At 45.8% G+C, this 25,057-nt stretch overlaps 1 protein-coding gene across 2 annotated transcripts in view; it reads right to left on the minus strand.

Moving 5' to 3' along the window:
• Positions 1–25,057, minus strand: part of ACLY (ATP citrate lyase) — a 57,114-nt gene that overhangs the window by 7,036 nt on the left and 25,021 nt on the right. Inside the window, exons 8-24 of one of the 2 annotated variants that reach the window (XM_083582479.1) lie at positions 24,738–24,856; positions 23,702–23,838; positions 21,439–21,500; positions 20,878–20,995; positions 19,935–20,089; positions 18,555–18,645; positions 17,639–17,668; positions 13,588–13,729; positions 11,684–11,852; positions 10,217–10,321; positions 9,344–9,540; positions 8,138–8,219; positions 6,544–6,654; positions 4,481–4,608; positions 4,242–4,335; positions 2,735–2,889; positions 808–958 (exon numbers count right to left, since the gene is read on the minus strand). In XM_083582479.1, coding sequence (XP_083438605.1) covers positions 808–958; positions 2,735–2,889; positions 4,242–4,335; positions 4,481–4,608; positions 6,544–6,654; positions 8,138–8,219; positions 9,344–9,540; positions 10,217–10,321; positions 11,684–11,852; positions 13,588–13,729; positions 17,639–17,668; positions 18,555–18,645; positions 19,935–20,089; positions 20,878–20,995; positions 21,439–21,500; positions 23,702–23,838; positions 24,738–24,856 — 2,046 coding nt within the window. The remainder of the gene's footprint in view (positions 1–807; positions 959–2,734; positions 2,890–4,241; positions 4,336–4,480; positions 4,609–6,543; positions 6,655–8,137; positions 8,220–9,343; positions 9,541–10,216; positions 10,322–11,683; positions 11,853–13,587; positions 13,730–17,638; positions 17,669–18,554; positions 18,646–19,934; positions 20,090–20,877; positions 20,996–21,438; positions 21,501–23,701; positions 23,839–24,737; positions 24,857–25,057) is intronic. The other variant, XM_083582480.1, reaches the window with a different exon arrangement.

Genomic DNA, 25,057 nt, shown 5'->3' on the forward strand with positions numbered 1-25,057 from the left:
GCATAGTTCTGAAGACAAAAGTTGGGGCAAACTGGGGGGTGAACAGCAAACTGAAGAAGAACTGGAAGAGAGAGAGAGCTAACAAACTCTCTCTCGCCGGAAAGTTTCCTGCCTATCAGTCCAAGGTCACGTAGAGCAGATAAGGTGGGCTACACAAAAAGCACAGTGGCTGTGAGATCAGGTTGCAAGGTGTAAACCTTAATTAGGAACACCGTCATTCTGAGAATGGCTGCTTTGTTCTTTCGCTGTGATCGTTAAAGACTCTTTAAATGGTAAGCATCTCTTTTCGCTTTGTCCTGCTTATCTACGGCCAAGGGTCCCCAAAGCCTGACATTGGGGGGGAGGGAATCCTGATGTCCAGCGCAGCGCCGAGGGCCTTCTGGCAGTTCCCTCACTGCGAGAAGACAATGGGAACCAGGCAGAGGGCCTTCTCGGTAGTGGCACCCGCCCTGTGGAACGCCCTCCCACCAGATGTCAAAGAGAACAACAACTACAAGACTTTTAGAAGACATCTGAAGGCAGCCCTGTTTAGGGAAGCTTTCAAAGTTTGATGCATTACTGTATTTTAATATTTTGTTGGAAGCCGCCCAGAGTGGCTGGGGAAGCCCAGCCAGATGGCAAACAGGGGGCAGAAGAGTCATGCAGACACTCTAGAATATTTGCTACACAGATTAAAGGTCGCCCCATTGCAAGGCCATCTTTACATTGTAATTATGGGAGCTGAAGCTCATCCTGCACAGAACTTCGGCTACATTCCAACAAAGGCATCATTGGCAACTTTCGCCCGGCTGTTGTTCAAATGCTTACGATTGTGAGCAGGCCCGAGGTGAGGCTGGATACGAGGTCCTTCCCAGCTCTTGCACAGACAATAGTGTTATGAGCTCCTGACACCGCTGGGCCGTGATCTGCCGTCACCATCAAGCACATCTCTATGAAGTGGCAGGCGTATTTGGGCAACCTGGGGGGCCAGAGATGCAATTGTTACGTACTTTTTCCTTTAGAAGTTTCATTTCGCAACTGTTTTCAATCGTGTCACAAAAAGCAACCAACTTGAACGGATGGATGAGAGAAATCTGTGAGTTTGCCAAGGAGTTGATAAGATTCATTACTGAGTTACAGTGGTTCCTCGGTTCTCAAACGCCTTGGTACTCAAACAACTTGGAATCCAAACACTGCAAATCCGGAAATAAGTGTTCCGGTTTGCGAACTTTTTTCAGAAGCCAAAAGTGCTCCATTTTAAGTGTTACGCTTCCGATCCGAGTGCCATATTTCCGCTGTTTTTGCTATTTATTTTGCGTTTTTGTGGCTCTTTTGTTTTGTTTTTGTGACCGTGTGGAACCCAGTTCAGCTACTGATTGATTGATTGTGTGATTGCAGTACATTGTTTACTGCTTTCATTTTATGGACCAATGGTCTCATTGGGTAGTAAAATTCATGTTAAATTGTTGTTTTAGGGGTTGTTTTTAAAAGTCTGCAACGTATTAATCCGTTTTGCATTACTTTCTACAGGAAAGCACGCCTTGGTTTTGGAACACTTTGGTTTCGGAACGGACTTCTGGAACGGATTAAGTTTGAGAACCAAGGTACCACTGTATTTGAAGTTCGACAGCTCAATCTCCTTCCCAGGCTGAGAGAAAAATGGCGAGGACGGGATATTTATCAGGACAGTGTGATTTTTGCAGCTGCTTCTGAAGTTGCAAAACGATGAAGCTGGGGCGGAGCAATGGGGAACTCATGAAACAACAATGAGACAGTCGCTCCACCCACGAAATAATGGAGAACAACAACAACTGATAGACACAATATATTACAAGGACAGGAAGAAACATTATGGACAAGATAATTGATAAATCATCAAACCATCAATTCTAGCACGCGGGGGGCCACCTAAATTGTATAATTTGGTATCTCAATGATAGGTATTATTAATTGTATTATAATTTGGCATCGTTACAATGAGTCTATTACTGGATTGTTGTAACTGAAAACTAATAAAAATTATTATTTAAAAAAAGCAACCAACAGAATAGCACAGCCCGACTGACCCATGCCATTTATCGATTGATTACGTCCAAGGCTGGCAGGCGAACAGCTACACTATCCCTACAACTTTCAATTATAATTATTTCATATGTTTTTTGTGGATTTCAGTTGTGTTTTATCTACAGCTTTATTATGTGCAATGTTCTTCACTGAAGAGGATTATAAATACAGTGGTATCTCAGTTTACGAACTTAATCCGTTCCGGAAGTCCGTTCTTAAACCAAAACCGTTCTTAAACCAAGGCGCGTTTTCCCTAATGAAGCCTCCCACCGCCGGTGCCCTTCCACCATTCGGATTCCATTCTTAGACCAAGGTGGTAAAGTTCTCAAACCAAGACACTACAGTGGTACCTTGGGTTAAGAACTTAATTCGTTCTGGAGGTCTGTTCTTAACCTGAAATTGTTCTTAACCTGAAGCACCACTTTAGCTAATGGGGCCTCCCCTACTGCTGCTGCACAATTTCTGTTCTCATCCTGAAGCAAAGTTCTTAACCTGAGGTAATATTTCTGGGTTAGTGGAGTCTGTAACCTGAAGCGTATGTAACCTGAAGCGTATGTAACCCGAGGTACCACTGTATTTCCGGTTTTGTGGAGTTTGTAAACCAAATCGTTCTTAAACTGGACTGTTCTTAAACTGAGGTACCACTGTACACTAATAATAGACAAATAAGCAGCGCAGTGACTACACCTACCTTCTCTGGAACCACAATAAGCCCAGAACACCCCCAATTCCCATTTCTTCCTTGAAGACCTCAGTGATGGGCATGCCGGCATAGATCAGTTCCTGGCCCCGTTCATCACAGATGCTAGTCATGAAAGAAGCTGGCTTCCGAATCAAACCAAGCTCCTGAAAATTGAGTGCACAAACAAACAAAGAAGTTGTATAAACAACAAGAGACAACCTGATCTAGACCTTGTGGAAGTTGCAGACCTGAGCTTGAGCAATTTCGTGTCAAACTGATGGTGGGGACGAACAGACACCCTTCCAAACAGAGAATCCCCTCCGTGTAGAAACAATGCTAGAACTCTTCTAGAACTGTTTTCTTTGTAAAGGAAATGCTTTTATATATTCAGTTCAGAAAGGTTTGTAGAAGACATGTTGTGGACAGGGTGAATAAAAATCAATGATTTTTTACAATAAATAAATAAATAAAAATCGGATTTTTGTGATTTAAATCGGATTTTTAAAATAAAATGCTTTTGGAGGTGAAATCTTTCTAAAGATGCGTTTTCCATTTAAGTTACATTATATTCCAAAGGCTATTCATCAGGAAATAAGGATTTGTTTTAAGTTTTTCATGTGTGCTAAAATTCCGTCTAAGGTGTGTGTTTTTTTAAAAAAATTGTTTAACCACATCAGTTAAACATGGATACATATGCTATAATCTTATTGCTGAGTTAATTAAATTGTCTAAATTGTTATTAATGAAATGTTTATTTTTCTCCTTCCAATAAAGTACAGCAGAAAAGCAGTCCAAATATAAACAGTTAACTTATTAAACCTCACAATAATTTCATAATTATCTGTCTGTGTATTTCTAATAGTATAACCACATCAGCAATTTTTGATATAACTGTAAAAACTACTCTGAAAATTTATTATTCCAAAAATGAAACCTTCATCTGGTTGTGAATATTAAGATTATAACAGCAAGAATGAGTCAGTAAAAAAAGAAAAAGATTTAAAACAAGACTTATGGACTAGTGATTTAAATCAAGTCTTACTGACTAGTGATTTAAATCAAATCCACCCTGGTTGTGGATAGTGCAATTGTTCTTTTGCGTCCACCAGTTTCTTTTCTTTCTTTTTTTTTAAAGATATTTATTGAGATTTTACAAAAACATAAGTTTACAAAATAGAAAAAAGTCACATAGAAAGAAAAAGATACAAAAAAGAAGACATAGAAAAATACATAAAAGAGAAAAAAGAGGAATAAAGATACAAAATACAAAAAACAAATAGATAAAAAAGAATTAAAAAACAAATCCGTTTTTAGTAACTTTAAACTCATTAGCTTGTTTCCTTGGCCTCCTCACACCTCCCCTTTTTGTATTCCCATTTAAATAATCACACCAGTTTCTCTTAGCATAAGCTTATGCAAGCTTTCTATACATACATAACACTTTGATTGTTTTATTCCAAGAAGTCAGGCATCCTCCTAGCTCTTTCAGTAACTGCTTGGAAAAGAGCAAACCTACCCTTGCCCACGAGTAATCCATTGGCACAGTAGGGGGAGGCACTTCCTGGGCTGGTTCAATCACTCCCTTGGAAACCAGGTCTTCGTACACTGACCTGAAAGAAAGACATGGAAGAGGCTATGTGTTGGTCTGTTACAGTTTGATGAATGAATGAATCTTTATTTGCGTCAGCCATCGGCCATAGCAATGAAACAACAATGCAGCTTGATGTTTGCTTGTTTGAAAAAAATATTACTTACTGAATCACATCGCCCAGCTCGTCAAAACTATGCGGTACAAAAACGCCCACTTCCTTCAGAGCTTGGTTCTTGGCCACTGCGGTTTCAGATGCCTGATTGGCACAAGCTCCGGCATGGCCAAACTGCACCTGTTATAACAAGGATAGGTGAGTCTTTAGCAGTGCCGGATTTACATATAAGCTAAACAAGCTATAGCTTAGGGCCCCACTCTCTTGGGGCCCCAAAAAAAATTTAAAGGGGAAAAAAAACTAGATGTACATTTCCAAAATATAAGATAAAAAACAAATAAAATAAAACCTACATACAGCAATAGTGTTTTGTGTTGTGTAGGCTCCTCTGATGTAAGTAATGGGCCCCGCCTGCTCCCTGAAATATCACTGGTTTGCTCCTTTCTATATATAAGGTGCCTACATTCTGCATGGGACTGGTTGCATGGTAACATGTGCAAATGGCTTTAGATATCCATTAGGTCCATAAATTACCATATAGCACAGGGGTCAGCAAACTTTTTCAGCAGGGGGCCGGTCCACTGTCCCTCAGACCTTATGGGGGGGCAGACTATATTTGGGGGGGGGGGAATGAACAAATTCCTATGCCCCTCAAATAACCCAGAGATGCATTTTAAATAAAAGCACATATTCTACTCATGTAAAAACACCAGGCAGGCCCCACAAATAACCCAGAGACGCATTTTAAATAAAAGGGCACATTCTACTCATATAAAAACACACTGATTCCCAGACTGACTGTCCGTGGGCCGGATTTAGAAGGCGATTGGGCCAGATCCGGCCCCCGGGCCTTAGTTTGCCCACCCATGATATAGCACATATATTCAGCACAAAAAAACAGCGACAATTTGTTGTTAACAAAGGACAGCTGGACATATAAAGGGCCCCATTACCTTCAGTAGCTTAGGGCCTCATCAAACCTAAATCCGGCCCTGGCCTTTAGCAAAGACAAGTGTTCGATTCATTAAATTAACATCATAGCAAACAAATGCTCCTTAATGCCAGCTCCTGGAAACCACAGGAGGTTTTTTTAGGGGGGGGGTTTGCTTTCATTTTCGAGCCCTGCTTGACGGTTTCCCGCAGCCACTGCAGGAACAGGATGCTGGACTATGGGCCTGATCCAAAAGGGCTTTTCTTCTGTTCGTATATGGATGTACCTCGACCTCATTTTCCCACCGAGAATCCAGCGGTCTCCTCTCTCGGTGCCAAAAGCTTCATCACAATGTAACTTGCACCTAGGAGCCCTTTTGGGTTGCTGCCGGGCTTGCATTGTGAGGTTTAGAGCTTACAGGGTTAACAGCTCAGTGTGTCCTGCATCTGGGGAGGGGCTTTCTCCACATGGGGGGGGGAGGCTGTTTTCTTGGTCTGTGAGTTACTTTTGTTTTTCTGCTGTGACAAGGAAGACGCAATGCCTGCATCTTCCGATGGATTGTTTAAGTAAAGGTAAAGGGACCCCTGACCATCAGGTCCAGTCGTGACCGACTCTGGGGTTGCGGCGCTCATCTCGCTTTATTGGCCGAGGGAGCCGGCGAACAGCTTCCGAGTCATGTGGCCAGCATGACTAAGCCGCTTCTGGCAAACCAGAGTAGCGCACGGAAATGCTGATTACCTTCCCGCCAGAGTGGTACCTATTTATCTACTTTGATGTGCTTTTGAACTGCTAGGTTGGCAGGAGCAGGGACCAAGCAACGGGAGCTCACCCCATCGCGGGGATTCGAACCGCCAACCTTCTGATCAGCACGTCCTAGGCTCTGTGGTTTAACCCACAGCGCCACCCGCGTCCCTGATGGATTGTTTATCTTGCTGTAAATAAAGCTGTCTAGTTTACTTAAACAACAGCATATGGACTCTCTCTTCTGCAAGCTCATGCACACAAGCAGCACTTGCTGAGCCACTCTGCTACAGGTCCGGGAATTCTGCTGCCGTTGAAACGTACCCACCCCCATATGCATTCCCAGTTTTAGAATCGACAGCTGTTTAATATAATCAGAGACCCAGCACTCCCAACTATAATAAATAGCTTTTCTACCCCCATTCAATGTATTCCTCCCTTACCTCTGAAGAGAACATCGTGGCACAGGTCCCAATGCACCAGCAGACAACAGGCTTAGTGATCCGGCCTTCTTTAACACCCCTACAGATCTTGTACTCCTCCGTTCCTCCAATCTAAAAAAAGAAAAGAAAAGAAAAGAAAAAGGAGTCAAGGGCAACAACTCAACCCATGTGGGCACAGCGCTCTTTAAAATTGAAAAAAGTATTTCGCCAAATCAGTCCCCACTTTTGCAGGTGAAATTGGACCACAAGGGCTACAGAACTATAAAGAGAGCCACATAAAAAGATTACAACTCCCATCATCCCTAACGAGCAAGACCAGTAGTTAGGGACGGTGGGAACTGTAGTCCAAAAACTGCCGAAGACCCAAGTTTGGGAAACCCTGTATCGAAGGAGAAGATGTGCAGGTTTTGTTTTAATTTAAACATTTGTATGCTGTTGTTCCATTCAATGCAGTTTAAAGTAAACCCCATAAAATGAAAGGCCAGTGAGGTTGCTTTTTTTAAAGGCTACCTACAACTCACTCTCTCTCTCTCTCTCTCTCTCTCTCTCTCTCTCACACACACACACACACACACACACACCTTGGAAGTTGAACAGTTTTGTTCCCAAACATTTTGGCTCTCAAACGTCATAAACCCGGAAGTGGCTGTTCCGGTTTGCAAACTATTTTTGGAAGCTGAATGTCTGACGGCTTCTGATTGGCTGCAGAACCTTCCCACAGCCAATCAGAAGCCGCACTGTGATTTATGAACGTTTTGGAAGTTGGACGGACTTCCTGAACAGATTCCATTCGACTTCCAAGGTTTGACTGTGTGTGTGCGTGTGTGTGTGTGTGTGTGTACACACACACACACACACAGAGAGAGAGAGAGAGAGAGAGAGAGAGAGAGAGAGAGAGAGAGAGTCTTGTACCTCGGTTTTCGAATGTAATCCATTCCGTAAGACCATTCCGAGTTCCGAAATGTTTGACATCCTAAAACTCAATATGGAAGCCTCAATATGGAAAACTCAATACGGAAAACTCAGTACAGAAACTGTGTGGCACGTCTGACTTCTGAGACGTGTTCGAAAACTGAAGCATTTACTTTTGGGTTTACGGTGTTCAAAAACCAAGGTACCACTGTATTTAAAAGATCTCATAGAAGTCCCATATCTTCAGAGAAAAAGCAGCTGCAAAATAAAATACTTTCCCAAAGCCCGTATGCCAAATGCCAGGCAAAATAAGAGCGCAAGATGTCTAAAGGGAATACAGAGGTGCTGTTGGTCAAGCTTCCTCCTGGAAGGAGGGGCTTTCGCAAGAGTGGTGGCACAGCTGAGAAGACAGTCATGTGAGGACTCAGTCAGATGACTCTGCGGCCAAACATTCCTACTTCTGTAGTGTACAGTGGATACTAGGCATACTGACCACACAGATCATCATCTACTTCTAGATGAAACTCTCAGAGCCACTATCAGTCAATGTAGACAATACAGAGCTAGATGGAGCAACGGGACTTATAAGGCAGCTCCGTATGTTCCTATGTTGAGATGAAGCCACAAAGATACCATTGCCAAGTGATGCTGGAGACGGAAAAACAAACGTGAAGGTACTCACTTCTCCTAACACCACTATCATCTTCACCCCAGGCGTGTCTTGGTAGCGTAAAACGTGGTCCATGAAAGTGGAGCCAGGGTATCTAGGCACAAGGGAACAACATTTCTTTTATCAGGCGTTTATGTTAAGAAGATTCTGCTGCTTAAAGAATATTGTACAACACAAACAGCCCAGATTTCAACTCCGGTCTCAAAGGCTCAACAATTTTTATCGACGGCTCTCTGTCCACAACAGAGAGGGACAGAAGAATTTATTACATTACACAAAACACTGGGCTGCACAACTTGTGTGGGTGGGTGTATTTTAAAACCAGAAGTACAATTCACACAACAAGGATTTCCTTGAGGTGTAAAACAGGTCAAAACCATTGCAAATGTTCTATTTTACTGCCCATATCATGCAAAAATCTGTGGTAAATATTTAAACCCTATGCTGAAAGAAAAGTTAAGATTGCTCTGGCTTCTTCAGGGTTTCCTTTCAACGGAACAGTTGTAGGCATGGCATTAGGGAGATTGTGGAATTAAAACTATGTCTCCGTAAGACTTGAGAGGCACTTTTTAGCCTTATTATGTCTGTACAGTGATACCTTGGGCTACAAACTTAATTTGTTCCGGTGGTCTACTATTAACCTGAAACTGTTCTTAACCTGAAGCACTTTAGCTAATGGGGCCTCCTGCTGCTGCTGCGCCGCTGGAGCACGATTTCTGTTCTCATCCTGAAGCAAAGTTCTTAACCCAAGGTACTATTTCTGGGTTAGCAGAGTCTGTAACCTGAAGCATATGTAACCCGAGGTACCACGGTACAGTGGTACCTCGGGTTACAAACACCTTGGGTTACAGATGCTTCGGGTTACAAACTCCACTAACCCGGAAGCAGTACCTCGGGTTAGGAACTTTGCCCCAGGATGAGAACGAAAATCATGTGCTGGCGGCATGGCAACAGCGGGAAGCCCCATTAGCGAAAGCGCGCTTCAGGTTAAGAACGGTCTCAGGTTAAGAACGGACCACCGGAACAAATTAAGTTTGTAGCCCAAGGTATCACTGTAAGAGATTCGTCTTAAAAGTATCTCCTTTTACGAACAGATGTCAATTTTACGCTTTGACTTGTATACTTTTGTATCCTGTGTGTGCCAATAAAGGAGATGGATGGATGGATTGAACAAGGATTTCAGAATACACGGAATATCGCTTGGGCCGCCGCTCTCACCTATCCCCACCAATGGCCACCCCTTCAAAGACGCCGTCTGTGGTCCTGGAGATGATGTTGTTAAGTTCATTGGACATCCCTCCTGAGCGGGAGACATAAGCTACACTTCCGGGGCGGTACAGCTTAGATGCCAAGATGTTATCTAGCATTCCACCTGTGTTTCCGATCTTGAAGCAGCCGGGCTTGATTCCACCTACCTACAAACAAAAACGAAGGCGATGAAATATAGGAGCGGTTGTAGTTTGTGTAGTAACAGCTCAACAGTTTCGAAAACTCTCTCTTTCATAAAATGGGAAATTCAAATCCAGAATTTTTGTACATGTGACAAGGGATTTTTGGATATGCAAATCAGGCCCAGAGCCAATCACAGAGTATATTTGCTCCTAACTGATTTACCCTCAATTTGCCTTTTCAAAAAAAAAGGTCTTTCATCAACGTAGCAGTAACAGATCCATCTGTGAGAGTAGAAGGTGTGTCCCACAATTTGGGGATCTGATTCAGCCCACATGTATTTATTTATGGCCTCACAAGATCCCACAATTTTTGTGGTGGGAACAAAAAGGGGGCGGGGAAGACATCTGAAGGTAACCCTGTTCAGGGAAGTCTTTAATGTTTGATGTTTTATTGCGTTTTTAATATTCTGTTGGGAGCTACCCAGAGTGGCTGGGGAGGCCTGGCCAGATAGGTGGTGTATAAGTAATAAATTATTATTATTATTATTATTATTATTATTATTATTATTATTATTACTATTATTATTATACTTTACCACTGTGCAGTAAAGAATTTATAGATTTTCACATCAACGCAAGTTTAAAACAAATCAACGAAGCAGAATAAGCCACAGAAAGCCATGGTTCCTTCTTCTCTCACCGTTGCAGGCCCGATAATGGTGACACCTTTCTCGTCTGCCATCTTGATCAACCGGCGAGTCAGCGCCTCTGGGATACCTTCTGCAATGATGGCCACAGTGCGGATCTGCAGACCAAGAGAGAATCAACACTGGCAATGAGCTCCTGGAGTCTCTCCCTCCTCAGCGATAGGGAGGATCAGAAAAGCATTGGCAAGTATCAAGGCTTTTAAAGCTCTTGGGTGCAGGATTTAAAAATGAAGACGTTTCCTTAGAAATCCTAAAACCAGGACTGTGGGTATCATCAGACAATCAAACATCTGCCACAATAAAAGCTGGATTTTGCAACCTGTATAAATTAGGCAAGTTAAATTTACATTATTCTGCATAGCATTGCTAGTTGGGGTGCGCGCAGAAAAAGCAAAGCAGCTCTGTCCCCCCAAACTTTGAAAATATCTCATTCATCCAGAACTGCCCAAATGCTACGGCTTTTCAGATCTTGTGTATACTGATCATTTTGGCCAGGGATGAGGCAGATGGGAAGACTGTGCCCGATGTTTCTACCTCCTGACTTTTATGTATTTCATAGAAGTTGTGAATGTGGCCCTTAGACACAATTAGATATATGTGTATATAGCCTTGTGTAAAAGTAAAGCTAAAAAGGTAAAGGACCCTGGACGGTTAAGTCCAGTCAAAGGCAACTAAGGGGTGTGGCGCTCATCTCGCTTTCAGGCCGAAGGAGCCAGAATTTGTCCGCAAACAGCTTTCCGGGTCATGTGGCCAGCATGACTAAACCGCTTCTGGCGCAACGGGACACTGTGAAGGAAACCAGAGCGCACAGAAACGCCTTTTACCTTCCCACCGCAGCGGTACCTATTTATCTACTTGCACTGGCGTGCTTTCGAACTGCTAGGTTGGCAGGAGCTGGGACAGAGCAATGGGAGCTCACCCCATCATGGGGATTCGAACCACCGACTTTCTGATCGGCAAGCCCAAGAGGCTCAGTGGTTTGGACCACAGCGCCACCCGCATCCCCCTAGCCCTATGTGCACAGGGGTCATACAAGATCAGGAACCCTGCACAGGGGGAGCCAGCAGGCCCAACCCCCCCCCCTGCCCTTTGCACATTCAGTCTACGTGTGACTGGAAGCTGTGGTGTAACTGCTTGCACAGGAACAGAATTACAGTGGTACCTTGGGTTACGTACTTAATTCGTTCCGGAGGTCCGTTCTTAACCTGGAACTGTTCTTAACCTGAAGCACCACTTTAGCTAATGGGGTCTCCCGCTGCTGCCGCCGCGCGATTTCTGTTCTTATCCTGAAGCAAAGTTCTTAACCCAAGGTAATATTTCTGGGTTAGCGGAGTCTGTAACCTGAAGCGTATGTAACCTGAAGCGTATGTAACCCGAGGTACCACTGTATTATTTTTTTGTTCGCTTCTGTTCCTCCTCAGAACTTGGGTCACAGATCCCACCAACTCCACTGCACTCACCTGCGGGTGGTTCATGGTCTCCACGGTGCTGTCGTAGGCCGAGCGGAGGGATGCAAAGTTGATCAGCACATCCACTTCCGGGTGCTTCTTCATGGCGTCTGCCATGTTCTTGAAGACGGGGATGAGTATCTCTTTGTGGCCCCAGTAGAACTTCTGTTTGTGGTCCCCACTGCAAGGAAACGCATCACAAGCCCCAACATTAATTATCTGCTGCAACGGAGAGAGAAACGAAGGTGCACATGCGTGCGAAAACAGTGGCACGTTTCCCGGTGTGGGGAATGTGCATTACTGCTTTGGGCAACACTTGTGGAGCTTCTGTTGCTGTAGGTAAATGGGAACTTCTTTTCCCAGCTCCATCTAAGCCTTAGTTCTCCCTGAGGTGGTCAATCTCCATCTGGTATGCCAGACTTCAGGGTAGGGGCAAACATGTCTGAATGCTCATCCATACAACAGAAACAACAATCCCTCAGGAAGAGAGCTCACAAGCAGGAGGGCTCCAGCCTAGTCTCCTTTGGAGCAGGCTAGTTTTCTATGCACAGCCAAGATGAAGCTAATTTACCTGTGGCCGAGTTTCCTAGGGCTGGGCAATATATTGATCTATCGTCCAAAACCAGTTTGAAGTCTATTGTCTTGATATTGGTTTCATAATTTTTGGCCTGGCAATAAATCACGAATCATGACGTGTGTTAGGGCTAGGCGATATATCGTCCAAAACCAGTTTGAGGTCCGTATTGTGATATCAGTTACATAATTCTTGACCTGGCAATATGTTGCAAATCAAAGATGGGTGTGTGTGTGTGTGTGTGTGCTCTATGCAAAAACCACGATGCGGGGAAAACCATGAAGCCAGCCAATGCCTCTACATAGCTCCATCCTTATTTCAGATATTGCGATGTCTAGCTGGTGATATATCACGATGTTGAAAACAAGTTATCGCCCAGCCCTAACGGGAGCACGGAAAAGAAAAGGAAGGAAACAGGACAGGAAAGGGGCAGCTATGCAAATGCAATGGGCGATAATGGAATTCTACCAGCTTGCTAGTTTGTGGAAAGAAGCAACAAGTACATGCATGGCAGAGATTCTACAAGTACTATGTAATCCCCAGGACCAGGTAATGTCAAATGATGCCAAGGACCATGACACAGGCTGCAATGCACGGTAGATGTGCCTTAGATGATGCAGGAGGGTATGGGATGTAATGGGGCAGAGCCGGATTTAGGTCTGATGAGGCCCTAAGCCACTGAAGGTAATGGGGTCCTTTCTATGTCCAGCTGTCCTTTGTCAACAACAAATTGTCGCTGTTTTTTGTGTTGAATATATGCTGTATGGTAATTTCTGGACCTAATAGGTATCTCAAGCCATTTGCACATGTTGCGAGGCAACCAGTCCATGCAGAATGTAGGCACCCTATATATATAGAAAGGAGCAAACCAGCGATATTTTAGGCTAGCAGGTGGGGCCCATGACTTGCATCATAGGAGCCTACACAACACAAAACACTGTTACTGTATGTAGGTTTTATTTTATTCATTTTTTATGTTATATTTTGGAAATGTACATCCAGTTTTTTCTTTTGAATTTTTTTGGGGGCCCCAAGAGAATGGGGCCCTAAGCTATAGCTTGTTTAGCTTATACGTAAATCTGGCACAGCACTGGGGCCTCAATCCGAGACAAGAGATGAAAGGGAATCAGACTGAGGAGGGAAAAGCACGAAAACAATGTTCACAATACATGAGGGGGAAAAGAGGAAAAATATAGTATTTAGCAGGACAGCACTTGTCCCAGCCTTAGCTACAAAGTTCCACAGCCACAGAAAAATGGCAGAAAGGAATTGAGATGCAGCAGGAAGATGCAACGGGAGCAGCCCCCCACCCCCACGTGGGACAGAGGCGCTGCGAACATACGTGAATGGATAAACCATGGCAGCCACTGAAGGCTCGTCTCTGGAGCAGACGTAGTCGAAGTCCAGCATGCCTTGCACAGCCCGGGTCTGCATCCCCCAGACGATCGCCTTGGTGTGGCGGCTGAACAAGGTGGTGGCTTTACCTGCATGAGGGGGAAAGAGAAGACGACCCCGCCCGCCCAGGGCCAGACATTTAACATCCATACAGAAAGGCTCCAAGCGGCGGCGCATGGCCAGGCACGCGACCGCAAAAGCCATCCCTGGCCAAGCATCTCTCTCTGCATTACAGGAAGGAGGCGCATACCAGCCATTCGTAGGAAGCGAAGCATGAGAGACAGAAAGCAGCCAAAGTCGCCAGCTTCTTACTGGGAAGGTTTCCTGTCCACCACACTGGCTATTCTTACACACTGGCTATTCTTACAAAGATATGTAAACAGAGCTGTAAGCTTCTTCCAAAGGGGGCTCAGACAATCTTGGGGCGTTTCTGAAAATCCCCTCTTAAATGGACATCTTGACTGACCCGACTGCTCCCCTAAATCAGTACAATGAAAAGCGGCTGCACTTCTGACTCCCGAAGGTCGGTGCTCTCCAGAAAGTATGAGAGAAACTACAAGATGGTGGACACAAAATATTGCCCCACACACACACACACACACACACACACACACACAAAGAGAGAGAGAGAGAGAAACTACGAAGCTGTAATAAATAAAGACTCATATTGGAAAGCTTCTGTGAACCCTAAGCACCCACCAGGAGAGTGAAACACTCTGAACTGAACAATTTTGGTGTGCCTCTACATTGGATCATTCAGTGACCCCTGGTGCAGAGCCATTACAAAACTATAGAGCTTTAGAGGAAGCTGCCCATTGCATCTCTGCATGAGTCTCTGCTTTTCTCCAAATCAAGGGTATGCTCTAAACAGGGGCGATGGAAGGTGGGTGTGAGGGGTGCGGGCCGCCCCTGGTGTCATGCCTAGGGGGTGGGTTACAAAATCCCCCCAGGTGGATCAGTGTAGTGGTGTTCGCATGCCCAGCAGGCGGATTTTTGCTATTGGCACGATCGTTGTCGTGAAAATCCACCCGCTGATCACGCAAATACAGCCGGCGATCAGCCTGGCACTCCCCAGAGGGCAGCGCTCGCATCCCCAGCAGACGTATTTTTGCAATCAGTGGTCGGATTTTCACAATCGGCAGCCATGGGCGGTGCAAGCGCCGCCCACCGACTGCGAAAATCCAACCACCGATCGCGAAAAAAGCTCAACAACTTGGGGGCACCCTCCCTAAAAGAAGCTCACCAACTTTGGGCCACGTTCCCAAAAATTGCAATGTGGGGGGCAACAAAAAGATTTCCGCACTGGGTACCACCTGACCTTGCTCCGCCTCTGGCTCTAAACAGCAACTTGTGCAACTTCTCTCAGGGCAGATCTTATCCTCGAAAAACAAAACAAACAAAAAAAACCCACAAGTATTTTCAAGTATAAGAGTGACATGCCTCCCATTTGAATTCAGCTATCAGGAGTTTCGAAATAATGCCAAAATGCCCAGCTACACGTTTCGGAGCGTACCTGGAAGTGCTGAAGGCGCAGGGGGAACAACAGGTGTCCCACAGCTTTCTACACCTCCCTCCTATCTCAGAGGGATCCCCAAGGCCACTTGCATAAAACGGAACCTGCTCAATATTGAAACCACAAGACTGAAAACCAGCCAACCACAGCAGCACCTGTAAAGGTGAGTATATGGGTATCTGGACTTGTCTTGTGGTACATCTGCAGAGACTTGGGAAGCAGTGATTTGAGACTTGAAAGTTCACTTATAGCAAAGTTTGAGAGCTCCTCAATTGTAATCCCTGACACCTGTGGGGACAGAGGAGTAACCAACAAGGTTGCCCAGTATTTAATTACGAAGGTGGGCAATCCCTCCATTGCAATAGGTACATTGTAGGTACTGAAAGCTATATTAGAACTAGGAGCTGTGATGATGACTCTAAAACAGGAGTGGCCCTCCAGGTATTGTTGGGTTCCAACTTCCATCAGACCTTCAAGCCAGCCTGGCCAATGGTCAGGGAGGATGGAGTCAACATCTGGAGAGCACTGGGCTGAGAAAGGTTGCCCCAATGGTTTTCATTACAATGGCAGCCACTCTATCGCCAACACGCAAACACACTCCCAGGGAAGTCCCCAACCAGAGACCCCAGCTACCCACCCAAAGTTTCATTCTGCTGAGTGGCAGCACACAAAAGCAGCTTAAACACACCAACCAGACTTCTAAAAACCACCACAATCTACCACAAATGCTGAAGTGGGATAGGGTCAAAAAAGGGTAGGTATTTGGTTTTTTTATGACAGACCAAACCTTAAAGTGCGTAAAGGATCGGGGGGGAGGGAGCAGGAAACAGAGGCAGGATGAAAACAAGGGAGAAAACAAGTATCCCGTCTCCTATCTGGAAGGAGAAATCCAGGATTTGATTCGCTTATTGCTGCTCTTCCATCAAGGAACGCCAGGCAATATGCAAGAAGTTATTTTAGCGCCCTCGTCCACATGCAACGCTAAGGTAATGCTATGCAGGGATCGGATTGCGCACGCGATTTTTGGCATCTGCGCAGATGTGATTTTCGGCATCTGCGTCTGCGCAGACGCAATTTCTGGCACTGCAGAAGCAAGTCCCAGTGCTGTGCTGCACCAGTTTAGTGCAGCGCACGGGGATTCGCCGAGAGGGCAGCTCAGTTCGGGGGTGGCTCATGGGCCAGTTAAACGACCCCCCTGGGCCACTTGTGGCCCATGGGCCTTAGGTTGCCTACCCTGTGCTATGGCTTAATGTGAGCAAGCGAACCAACATGTGGGCTCCCAGAGAGGAGACTGGGGCTCCCCAGCTGTTTCTTTGCTGTGCTAAGCTAAACCAAGCCATTATTTGGGCTTAGCGTGTCATCCAAACCCAGCTGGTGGTTCAGCTTCCCCAGACAAACCACAAACTGTAAGCCACAGGAAAAAAACTTGTTTTGCAATGGTTTTATTGGTGTGATCCCTCCTGGGAATATTTTGATGGAAGGACACTGTTGTCGTTGTTGGAATAGCATCTCCTGTACTATAGCACTGCATTCCTGTGAGCCTATTAAAATCATGCAGATGAAGATTCCCAACAGAAAATCCCTCAGTAAGAATAGCTTACTCTAAACTCCAGTGACTAAAGGATAAGATGGTGCCGATCAAAGAGCAGGAATAGAGACAGGAAAAGATAAAGAGACACACTGTCTGAATTTGCAGCACTGCACTAAAAACCACTGGCTATGGGGGGCGAAAACACTATATGCCTGACATCTTCAATGTCAGTGGCAAACCAGCTCACAATTCAATAGCAGGAGGGTCAATAAAGATTGCATTGGAACTGTACCACTCTGAGAGCAAGGGAGAGATTTAAAAAGACCTGACAATAATACCACATCAGTCTGAATATAGTCTGCACTCTTTCTCCAATTCTGGCTTGCATAATACCTGAGACATGTCTATAATCACAGTCTTAACAGGTAGAAAAGCTGTGATTTAAGGTGGGACCTTTTGTATAACCCTTGCCCGTCTTTCTCAACAGGTGGCACTGGTTGCCAAGAGAATTGTTCATTGTGAGCGGAATCCAGAGACCATGAAAGACACTGGATGCTGCCAGCGATTTACGGTATTTTTCCTCCCCACTTTCACAGATATTTCATTTTAGGGGTGTGGCCTGCATTCGAGGGCGACTTATATGCAGACTAATATGGTAGTTGGTGATCACAGGCCCTTCTTTTCCCACAATTGTGTTTTAGGGTGAAAAAAATAAAATAAATAAGAGGCAAGAGGGGAAAGAAGAGGGATAGAGAGAGGTGTTTTAAAAAAGCCACATTACCAGGGACAAGAGGGGACAGGAACAAACCAGGCAACAAAACTGCAAGGGTAAAGAGCAGGAATAACACCGGCCAACCCAAACCAAAAACCACACAGGACACCCGTTGAAAATTAACTGCACAAGCAGCTGGTAGCAAGGCTGGACACTGAGCTGAGCTAGTGGTGGGGTCCTACCTTGAACAGGTCTTGGAGGTGGGGACGCATCTGTTAAAGAGAGAATCACCATTGCAAGAAATCCGACAAGGCTGCCTGTCTTGGCTTTCATCTCACATTATGCTGGGGGGGGCGGTTGGGATAGGGGTTTAAGCGACTGCAATCTTAAGTATAGTGGTTTTCAAACCGGGTGTCTAGGAACCCAGGAGCTCTTTCAAATCTTACCAGGCTAGTAGGGAAAGGGGGAAAGGTGTCAATCAATGCGGGACAGTTGAAAACTATCGTGGCGGGCAACTGGCCCAGAATCGGCGGATCTCAAACTTTGGGGCATCAACCCCAGGGATGTGCAAGGGGAGTTGGTGTGGGAGATAAAAGTTCCAGGGAAGGGAGAGGATCCCACAAGAGGCAGACCCAGAGCCACATTCCTGCAAACAGCACTGATTTCGCATCGCAGCTGCCAGCAACGGAAGCTAAAAACCTTGCCTTGCACAAATCAGGAAGTGGGTGGTGCTATGTGCAAAGACGTTACATGCTCATATCCTGACGGGGAGGTTTCCAGTGGAAGGCGATGCTTAGAAGATCTCCAACCCACCCACCCACCCCGTCCCTGAATTTAAAGAAAGAAAGACACAGTGATGCCTAGGGGTTTTTTCCTCAAGGCAAGAAACAAGGCACAACAGACCTGGTCAACGCAACATGCAAAAGGAGAGAGCGTGCTACCAAAATTATCTGCAAAATGCAGGGATTCCATGGCGAATGTTCCTTGGCAGGGCGGGGGCAGAGGGGGACGGACGGACAGGCATGGAAAGGATTCCCTGAAAATATTACGTTTCTGATTTCCACGCTCCAGCAGCCAGTGCAAAGGGAGAGCACGCAGGAATGGGAAAGCAGCACTGCGAGGGAATCCGAAGAAACAGGAGAGAAACCGGGAGCTTACCAGAAAGCGTTGTTTGCTTTGCCTTCTTTGCCGGAGCCAGATCGTCAGGTCTGCACTCAGAAAAAGATGCCGTTCTGCTTGTTGCTGGGGTCTGAAGGGGAACAGAGAAGCCAGAAAAAAGGGGGTTAGTGGCTCGCTAACACACACAGCCCCAATCCAGCCCACCAAACCACAGTGGAAGGAGATGAAATCCCTCTGCCTGCTCTTTAGAAATCTCCTCTAAAGGGCAGGAAGAGGAAACTTCCACCTCTCATCTTAGTGCTGAACGCCACAGCACCAAATCAGGAGATACTGTATTTTTCGCTCTATAAGACGCACCAGACCACAAGATGCACCTAGTTTTTGGAGGAGGAAAACAAGAAAAAAAAATATTCTGAATCGCAGAAGCCAGAACAGCAAGAGGGATCGCTGCACAGTGAAAGCAGTGATCCCTCTTGCTGTTCTGGCTTCTGTGATAGCTGCGCAGCCTGCATTCGCTCCATAAGACGCACACACATTTCCCTTTACTTTTTAGGAGGAAAAAAGTGAGTCTTATAGAGCAAAAAATACTGTAAATCCTTACTTTTTAAGTGTAAAAGGCAACATTCCCAGCTCCATGCCAGTGCTGGAGTAGGGAGGGCTGTCTACCTAAGTGTGTGTGCATTTGTTCCTGTGGTGAGCATGCATGCGTACTGAGTGTGCCTGCGTGTGATCAATGTGTGAGCTGGCATGTGACCCTTGAAGGGGTGGCTGGATCAGTGTGGGTCCTCGGGCCAGGAAATAAGCCACTCTTGTGCTGTAGGATTATTATTATTTATTGCCTCCAGATCCCGCCTTTTCCTGCAAGGAGCTCAAGGTGGCCTTACAAGGTTCTCTCCTCCCTCCATTAATCCCTCTGCAACAACCCTGTGAGGTAGGTTAGACTGAGAGGCAGTGACTAGGCCCAGGGTCACCTAGCGAGCTTCAAGGCCATCTGGAGTTTTGAACCCTGGTGGCACGTGGGTGGCGCTGTGGGTTAAACCACAGAGCCTAGGACTTGCCAATCAGAAGGTCGGTGGTTTGAATCCCCATGACGGGGTGAGCTCCCATTGCTCGGTCCCAGCTCCTGCCAACCTAGCAGTTCGAAAGCACATCAAAGTGCAAGTAGATAAACAGGTACCACTCCGGCGGGAAGGTAGACGGCATTTCCGTGCGCTGCTCTGGTTCGCCAGAAGCGACTTAGTCATGACTACATGACCCGGAAGCTGTACGCCGGCTCCCTCGGCCAATAAAGCGAATGAGCGCTGCAACCCCAGCAACGACTGGACCTAATGGTCAGGGGTCCCTTTACTCCCAGGTCCTAGTCTTACACTCTTAACCACTACGCCACACTGGCTCTCAGGATTGTAGTACCAGCCTTACCGAGGAGCTGCCGCTGGCGTTGAGGAGGAAGTTTGCCGTGTGGGCTGCCGTGGGAGGCTGGTTTGGGATGGGCCGGTGTCCCAGTGCCATGCCGACAATGGCAGTCATGTGGGTCTCCGTACCAAAGACGTGGATAGGAATGCCAGTAGTTTTCCCTGAATGCAAAAGAAAAAGAGCAGAATCAGAACAGGCTGCAGCCTCCCTGCAAAGACTCAGTATAGAAATACAGTCATACCTCGGGTTACAGACGCTTCAGGTTGCGTTTTTTCTGGTTATGGACCCCCGAAACCCGAAAGTACCAGAACGGGTTACGTCCGGGTTTTGGCAGTCGCGCATGCACAGAAGCGCTAAATTACGCTTTGCGCATGCGCAGAAGCGCCAAATCGCAACCCGCAGCGGCGCGCCTGCGCATGTGCATCTCACATGGGTCACGTTCGCAACCCGAGCATCCACTGTATGGTGAAGTTAAAGAGAGGCCTTGCTTTATCATGGGTGCACAGCAATGACCATCACCGGTTAAGTTTAGGACTACTGGGAGAAGGTGTAAGAGAGAAGTCTTAATCTAGCAGCATAAAAAAAATGTAGCCCAAATATCAAAAGTTGGAGTTACCAAGTCTTTAATGCCCTGGGGCCAGCCACTGGTTTTTAAACAGAGAACCATGTTTTGAACGGAGCAAGCACTGGAAAGTCTGCTGGCTTTCCTTCTCCTGCTTCTGGGCTCCAGTTCAAGAGATTGGCTGAGGGGCATAAAGGTTCTTTTCATCAGCCATGTTGGAAGACAGATGGGGAACCCCAGGGGCCATATTGAGAAACCTTTGTTGCCAGCTGTCATCAACGCTCTTTAAATGAGGCTAAGGACCCGGGTTGAGAGCAAAAATAAATGAAAGCAAATGAGGAAGCAGGAAGTAATCGAAGTTTAAATAATCCTCAGGGCTTTGCTCACCTACTTCCCCCATGACTCGTAAGCCCTCCTGGTAGTTTGGGCCTCCTCTCCTCACGAAGATCCTGACCTCATGCTCTTTCAGAGGGCCCTGATAATCTTTAATAGCCCTCACAATGCCCTGCAGAAGGAAATATGAAAAACAGAGAATCATGCACAGACACTCATGGCTAGCTCTAGCTATCAAGCCAACAAAATCCACATTAATGATGCTCACACCACATCTCTCTGCCTCGCCTGATCTTGCCTCCTCTCACCGCAGAAGCTAAAGGACAGGCTACCTTGGTCAGTGCACTGCAATTAGGATGAAAGACCAGAGGCAGTACCTATTTTCTGATCCTCGCAAGAGTACTGAACCTTATCACAGTGCTGCAACTTGCCCCAGACAAAACCTAAGTTCCCCTCAGCACTCGCACAGACAGTGCTGAGTCAACAGCCCATTCAGTTCAGTTCAAATCCACCCTGGAAACTCAGCAAAACGTAAATGTTTCTTTACCAGCGTACTCAGATGAGGATGCTAATATGAATGACCAGTGCCAGGCACCTTTTCGGGATCAATTTTACCTTAAAGGTAGCAGCCACGTTGGTAAAGTTAGCAATGCTCCCTCCGATGATCAGGATTTTACCTGTGCAAGGTAGAGGAAGCAACAAGAGGAAAGAGAAAGGAGTTGATTTGTTAAGAAATACCAGAACATAATCCTAGGACTGGAGCGCTTTAGGCAGAAGCAGGGCCGGATTTAGGTTTGATGAGGCCCAATGCTACTGAAGGTAATGGGGCCCTTTATATGTCCAGCTGTCCTTTGTCAACAACAAATTGTCGCTGTTTTTTGTGTTGAATATATACCATATGGTAATTTATGGACCTAATAGGTATCTAAAGCCATTTGCACATAACAAAATATGTATTTTATCAAAGCAATTGTTGAACTGAAATACAATGAAGAAGTATATTAACAGTGAAATACAATGAAGAAGTATATTAATAGTGAAATAATTATTAAGCTCTAACTTAAAATTATTTTTTATTCATAACAAACTTAATAATGCAAACACATTGGCATTCGCCAATAACAAAAGTTCCCTTAGAAACACAGTTTACAAAGACTCATAATCTAGTCTCTAGAAACTCGCTATAACATGAAATAGTAATAGGTGTAAATATATGATGCAAACTACTAATAATTATAAATAGCTTTATTAATATGAAATTAAGTGTTATAACCTGTACAATGCAATTGTAGTTAATACAATGCATTTTTTATATAATGTCAGTATCACCATAGTAGTCCACACTGTTCACTGGGACAGCAGACCTTTGTACCCTGTTGCACTTAGTGTGTGTAAAAGACGGTATTTCTAGTGATATGTACATCCAGTTTTCCTTTAATTTGGGGGGGGGGCAAGAGCTATAGCTTGTTTAGCTTATACGTAATTCCAGCACTGGCCAGGAAGATGCTCCAATATAGCTGTGGGTCATTTTAAAATAACATGCACACATTGGTTCCCTGAAGCAATTCTGAATGCACCTAGATGTCTCTGGGGGTGGAAGAAAAGCTGTCTTTTGGAAACCCAGTCGCTCATTATCACCACATTCAGCAGCAAGCAGTTGCAGGACTTAAATCCTTACCAGCTTCTTTGGAAGGTGTTATTGAAAATGCACCAGGGTAGAAGTCCTGTAGGGTCTGGTTGAGGCTAGGCCTTCCTAGAGGACCATTGGGGCAGGGAATCTCAGTCCCCAAAGAATCTAGCTGGTTGTGGGGCCAGGAGGCCATTAAGCTTCCCCTCGGCTTTCATCGAGCCAGGTAGGAGCATTTCCAGGTCAGAAACCAGGTCCCTCCTGCTACTGTTCCTTCCTCTTGTGCCTCTTCCTCTCACCTCTCATTGAGCTTCTCCTCTTTCTCCATCTGAGTTTCTCTACCTGCCAGCTCCCTCTCTTCTCTTTATCTGCTTCTCCCTCGCTTGTCGTCACATTCTTTTTCCTGGCCAATCCCGCCTGGACCATTAACTGGGTCATTTCTAGGCACTAGGATGGGTTCAAGATAACGGTGGTTCCAACGTCCGACCACCAAGGTGTTGCATCGAAGAGCAACAAGTTTTTCTATGAAACAGCTTTCCACAGTAAACCACACACCTGACACACAAAAGGCGCACCCAAGGTTTCTACATCCACACACCAAACACACCTTTCTCCATTCCACATCCAAGCATTATCACAGTTCAGCGGCACATTCCAGGAAGGCCAAAAACGCTTGAGGAAGGTGTGGAGCATGACTGGTCAGAGGGGGAGTTGGTTGGGGAGTGGGCATGACCTCCTTGGCCAATCAGAATGGTCCCTGCCAGGAGCTCGGCCTACACTCGAGTAGGACCCTTGCAGAGAAACATGCCCAACTGGCATGCTCTCTCCCTCCTGGTCGATCGTTTGGGAGCTTCAAAAGCTTTCTTCAGCATGAACGTCACAGCAACCGATGCCAACCGACACCGGCACACTTAGGGATCCGTAGAGTTTGTGCATCATGCATAACAGACCTCAGCAACTCAGCATTTTGGCTAATCTACTTTATTTACATATAAACACACACGGAGCACTGCAACATGGCTCCCTCTCTCTCTAGCATCAGACAGCAAAGAGAAAAAGAACGAGGGACAATAGGTCCCACTTCATGGAACAGAGTAACACAAACATCCTGTCTCCATCACTTCCCACTCTGTGGAGTCAAAATACATACTGTCGTGTGAAAGACAACAATCCCGTGACTGTAATCATGGAGCAGGAATTCTAACAGTCCCCAGGCTTGAGGTGCCACCCACCCCACACGTTCTCTTTTACCTTCTGGGTGCTTTTCCCGTGTCATGAGGGAGAGGATAGTCTTGGCATAGTCGTAGGTCTGCTGTTCACTGGGAGCTCCAGAATATTCGCCATAGTTGGCGAGTTCGTTCACCCCACCAAGGTCACAGATGGTGTCACTAAGTGGAAGGCACACAAGTGATATTAAGAAGGTTTAGTCAGCGAAACCAAGGATGCCTATAAGGCCCGGTGGAAAGCGGAGCAAGAACGAGGCTGTGTTCCTAGCTCACGACGAGGAACTGAGGCAAGAGCATCAGCTAGCCTGGCTGAACTGCTCTTCAGAGTCAGAAAATTCTGCCACAGTAGTTAAATAAAATGTCCACTTGACAACACGGTAGCTCAGCCAACAGCGGGAGGTGGTGGTGGGGTTTTGAACTTTGCAGAAACAGAGAAGCCAGTTTAGTTAGCGAGGATTAGAACCCGCTTAGCAGAATTGAAGTGTGTGCATGCGTATCAAATTATCTTGCATAAAATATGCTCGGCTTCCCAAAGTTAAGTGTTGGTAAGAATTTACCCAGCAGTGGTCATAACTGAGCCTAAGCACAGTTTCTTCCAGCCACCATGGCAACTGGAGAAAAATGTGGCAGGACCACCATGCCTCTCAAGCATTGATATGTGAAGCCACGCTCCACAAGCCTAAACACCTGAGAATTCTCACTGTACATTTTTGCTACAACTGCATTTTGAAAGCAAAGCCAAAATAGCAGAGATTCCCAGGGTGGCAAATCATGTATCAGGTTATCAGTCTGTGTATTTATATGGAATATGTTGTCTAAGGCCTAAGCATAGGCTCCATTTCAGGGACAGCAAAATCTCCTAAGTATTAAGGGCAATGTACCGCCGAGAGAGTTCCAGGGACCTCTCAAAAGTCTCATCATTCCATTCCAACAATGATTAACCCGTGTGGGATGATTGGGCAAGGAAGAGCAAACGATGACTAATGAAAAGATGGAACTTGGAGTTTAGGATGAACCATACATTATTCAGCTGCCACTCCCACAAAATATGTGCTTGGTACCTGTACACTACGGAGGCGCCGCCTCCAGCCACCATGGTCCATATTCTGCCTTTGGGATTCAAGATGGTCAACTTTAGGCTGGCTCCACTCTTGGCGTCTAGGTCAGCGATATAGGCTTCCTGCAGAAAAGAGCCCGCATATTATTAGAATCAAAACTTCTAAGGACAAAACAGTAAACTCCGCACTTCTCTCATAACACAAAGCCAGGGGCATTTGTGGGGGGAAATAAAGGAGGAGCAAGTAATCCTTTCCCCATATTTCCATTTCCCCCCACTGTCAGGGAACTGCCATCGGAGCCAAGAGTGGAGGTAAGGCTCCCC

Source organism: Podarcis filfolensis, assembly GCF_964270895.1.
Source record: "Podarcis filfolensis genome assembly, chromosome: 13".
Lineage (NCBI taxonomy): Eukaryota > Metazoa > Chordata > Lepidosauria > Squamata > Lacertidae > Podarcis > Podarcis filfolensis.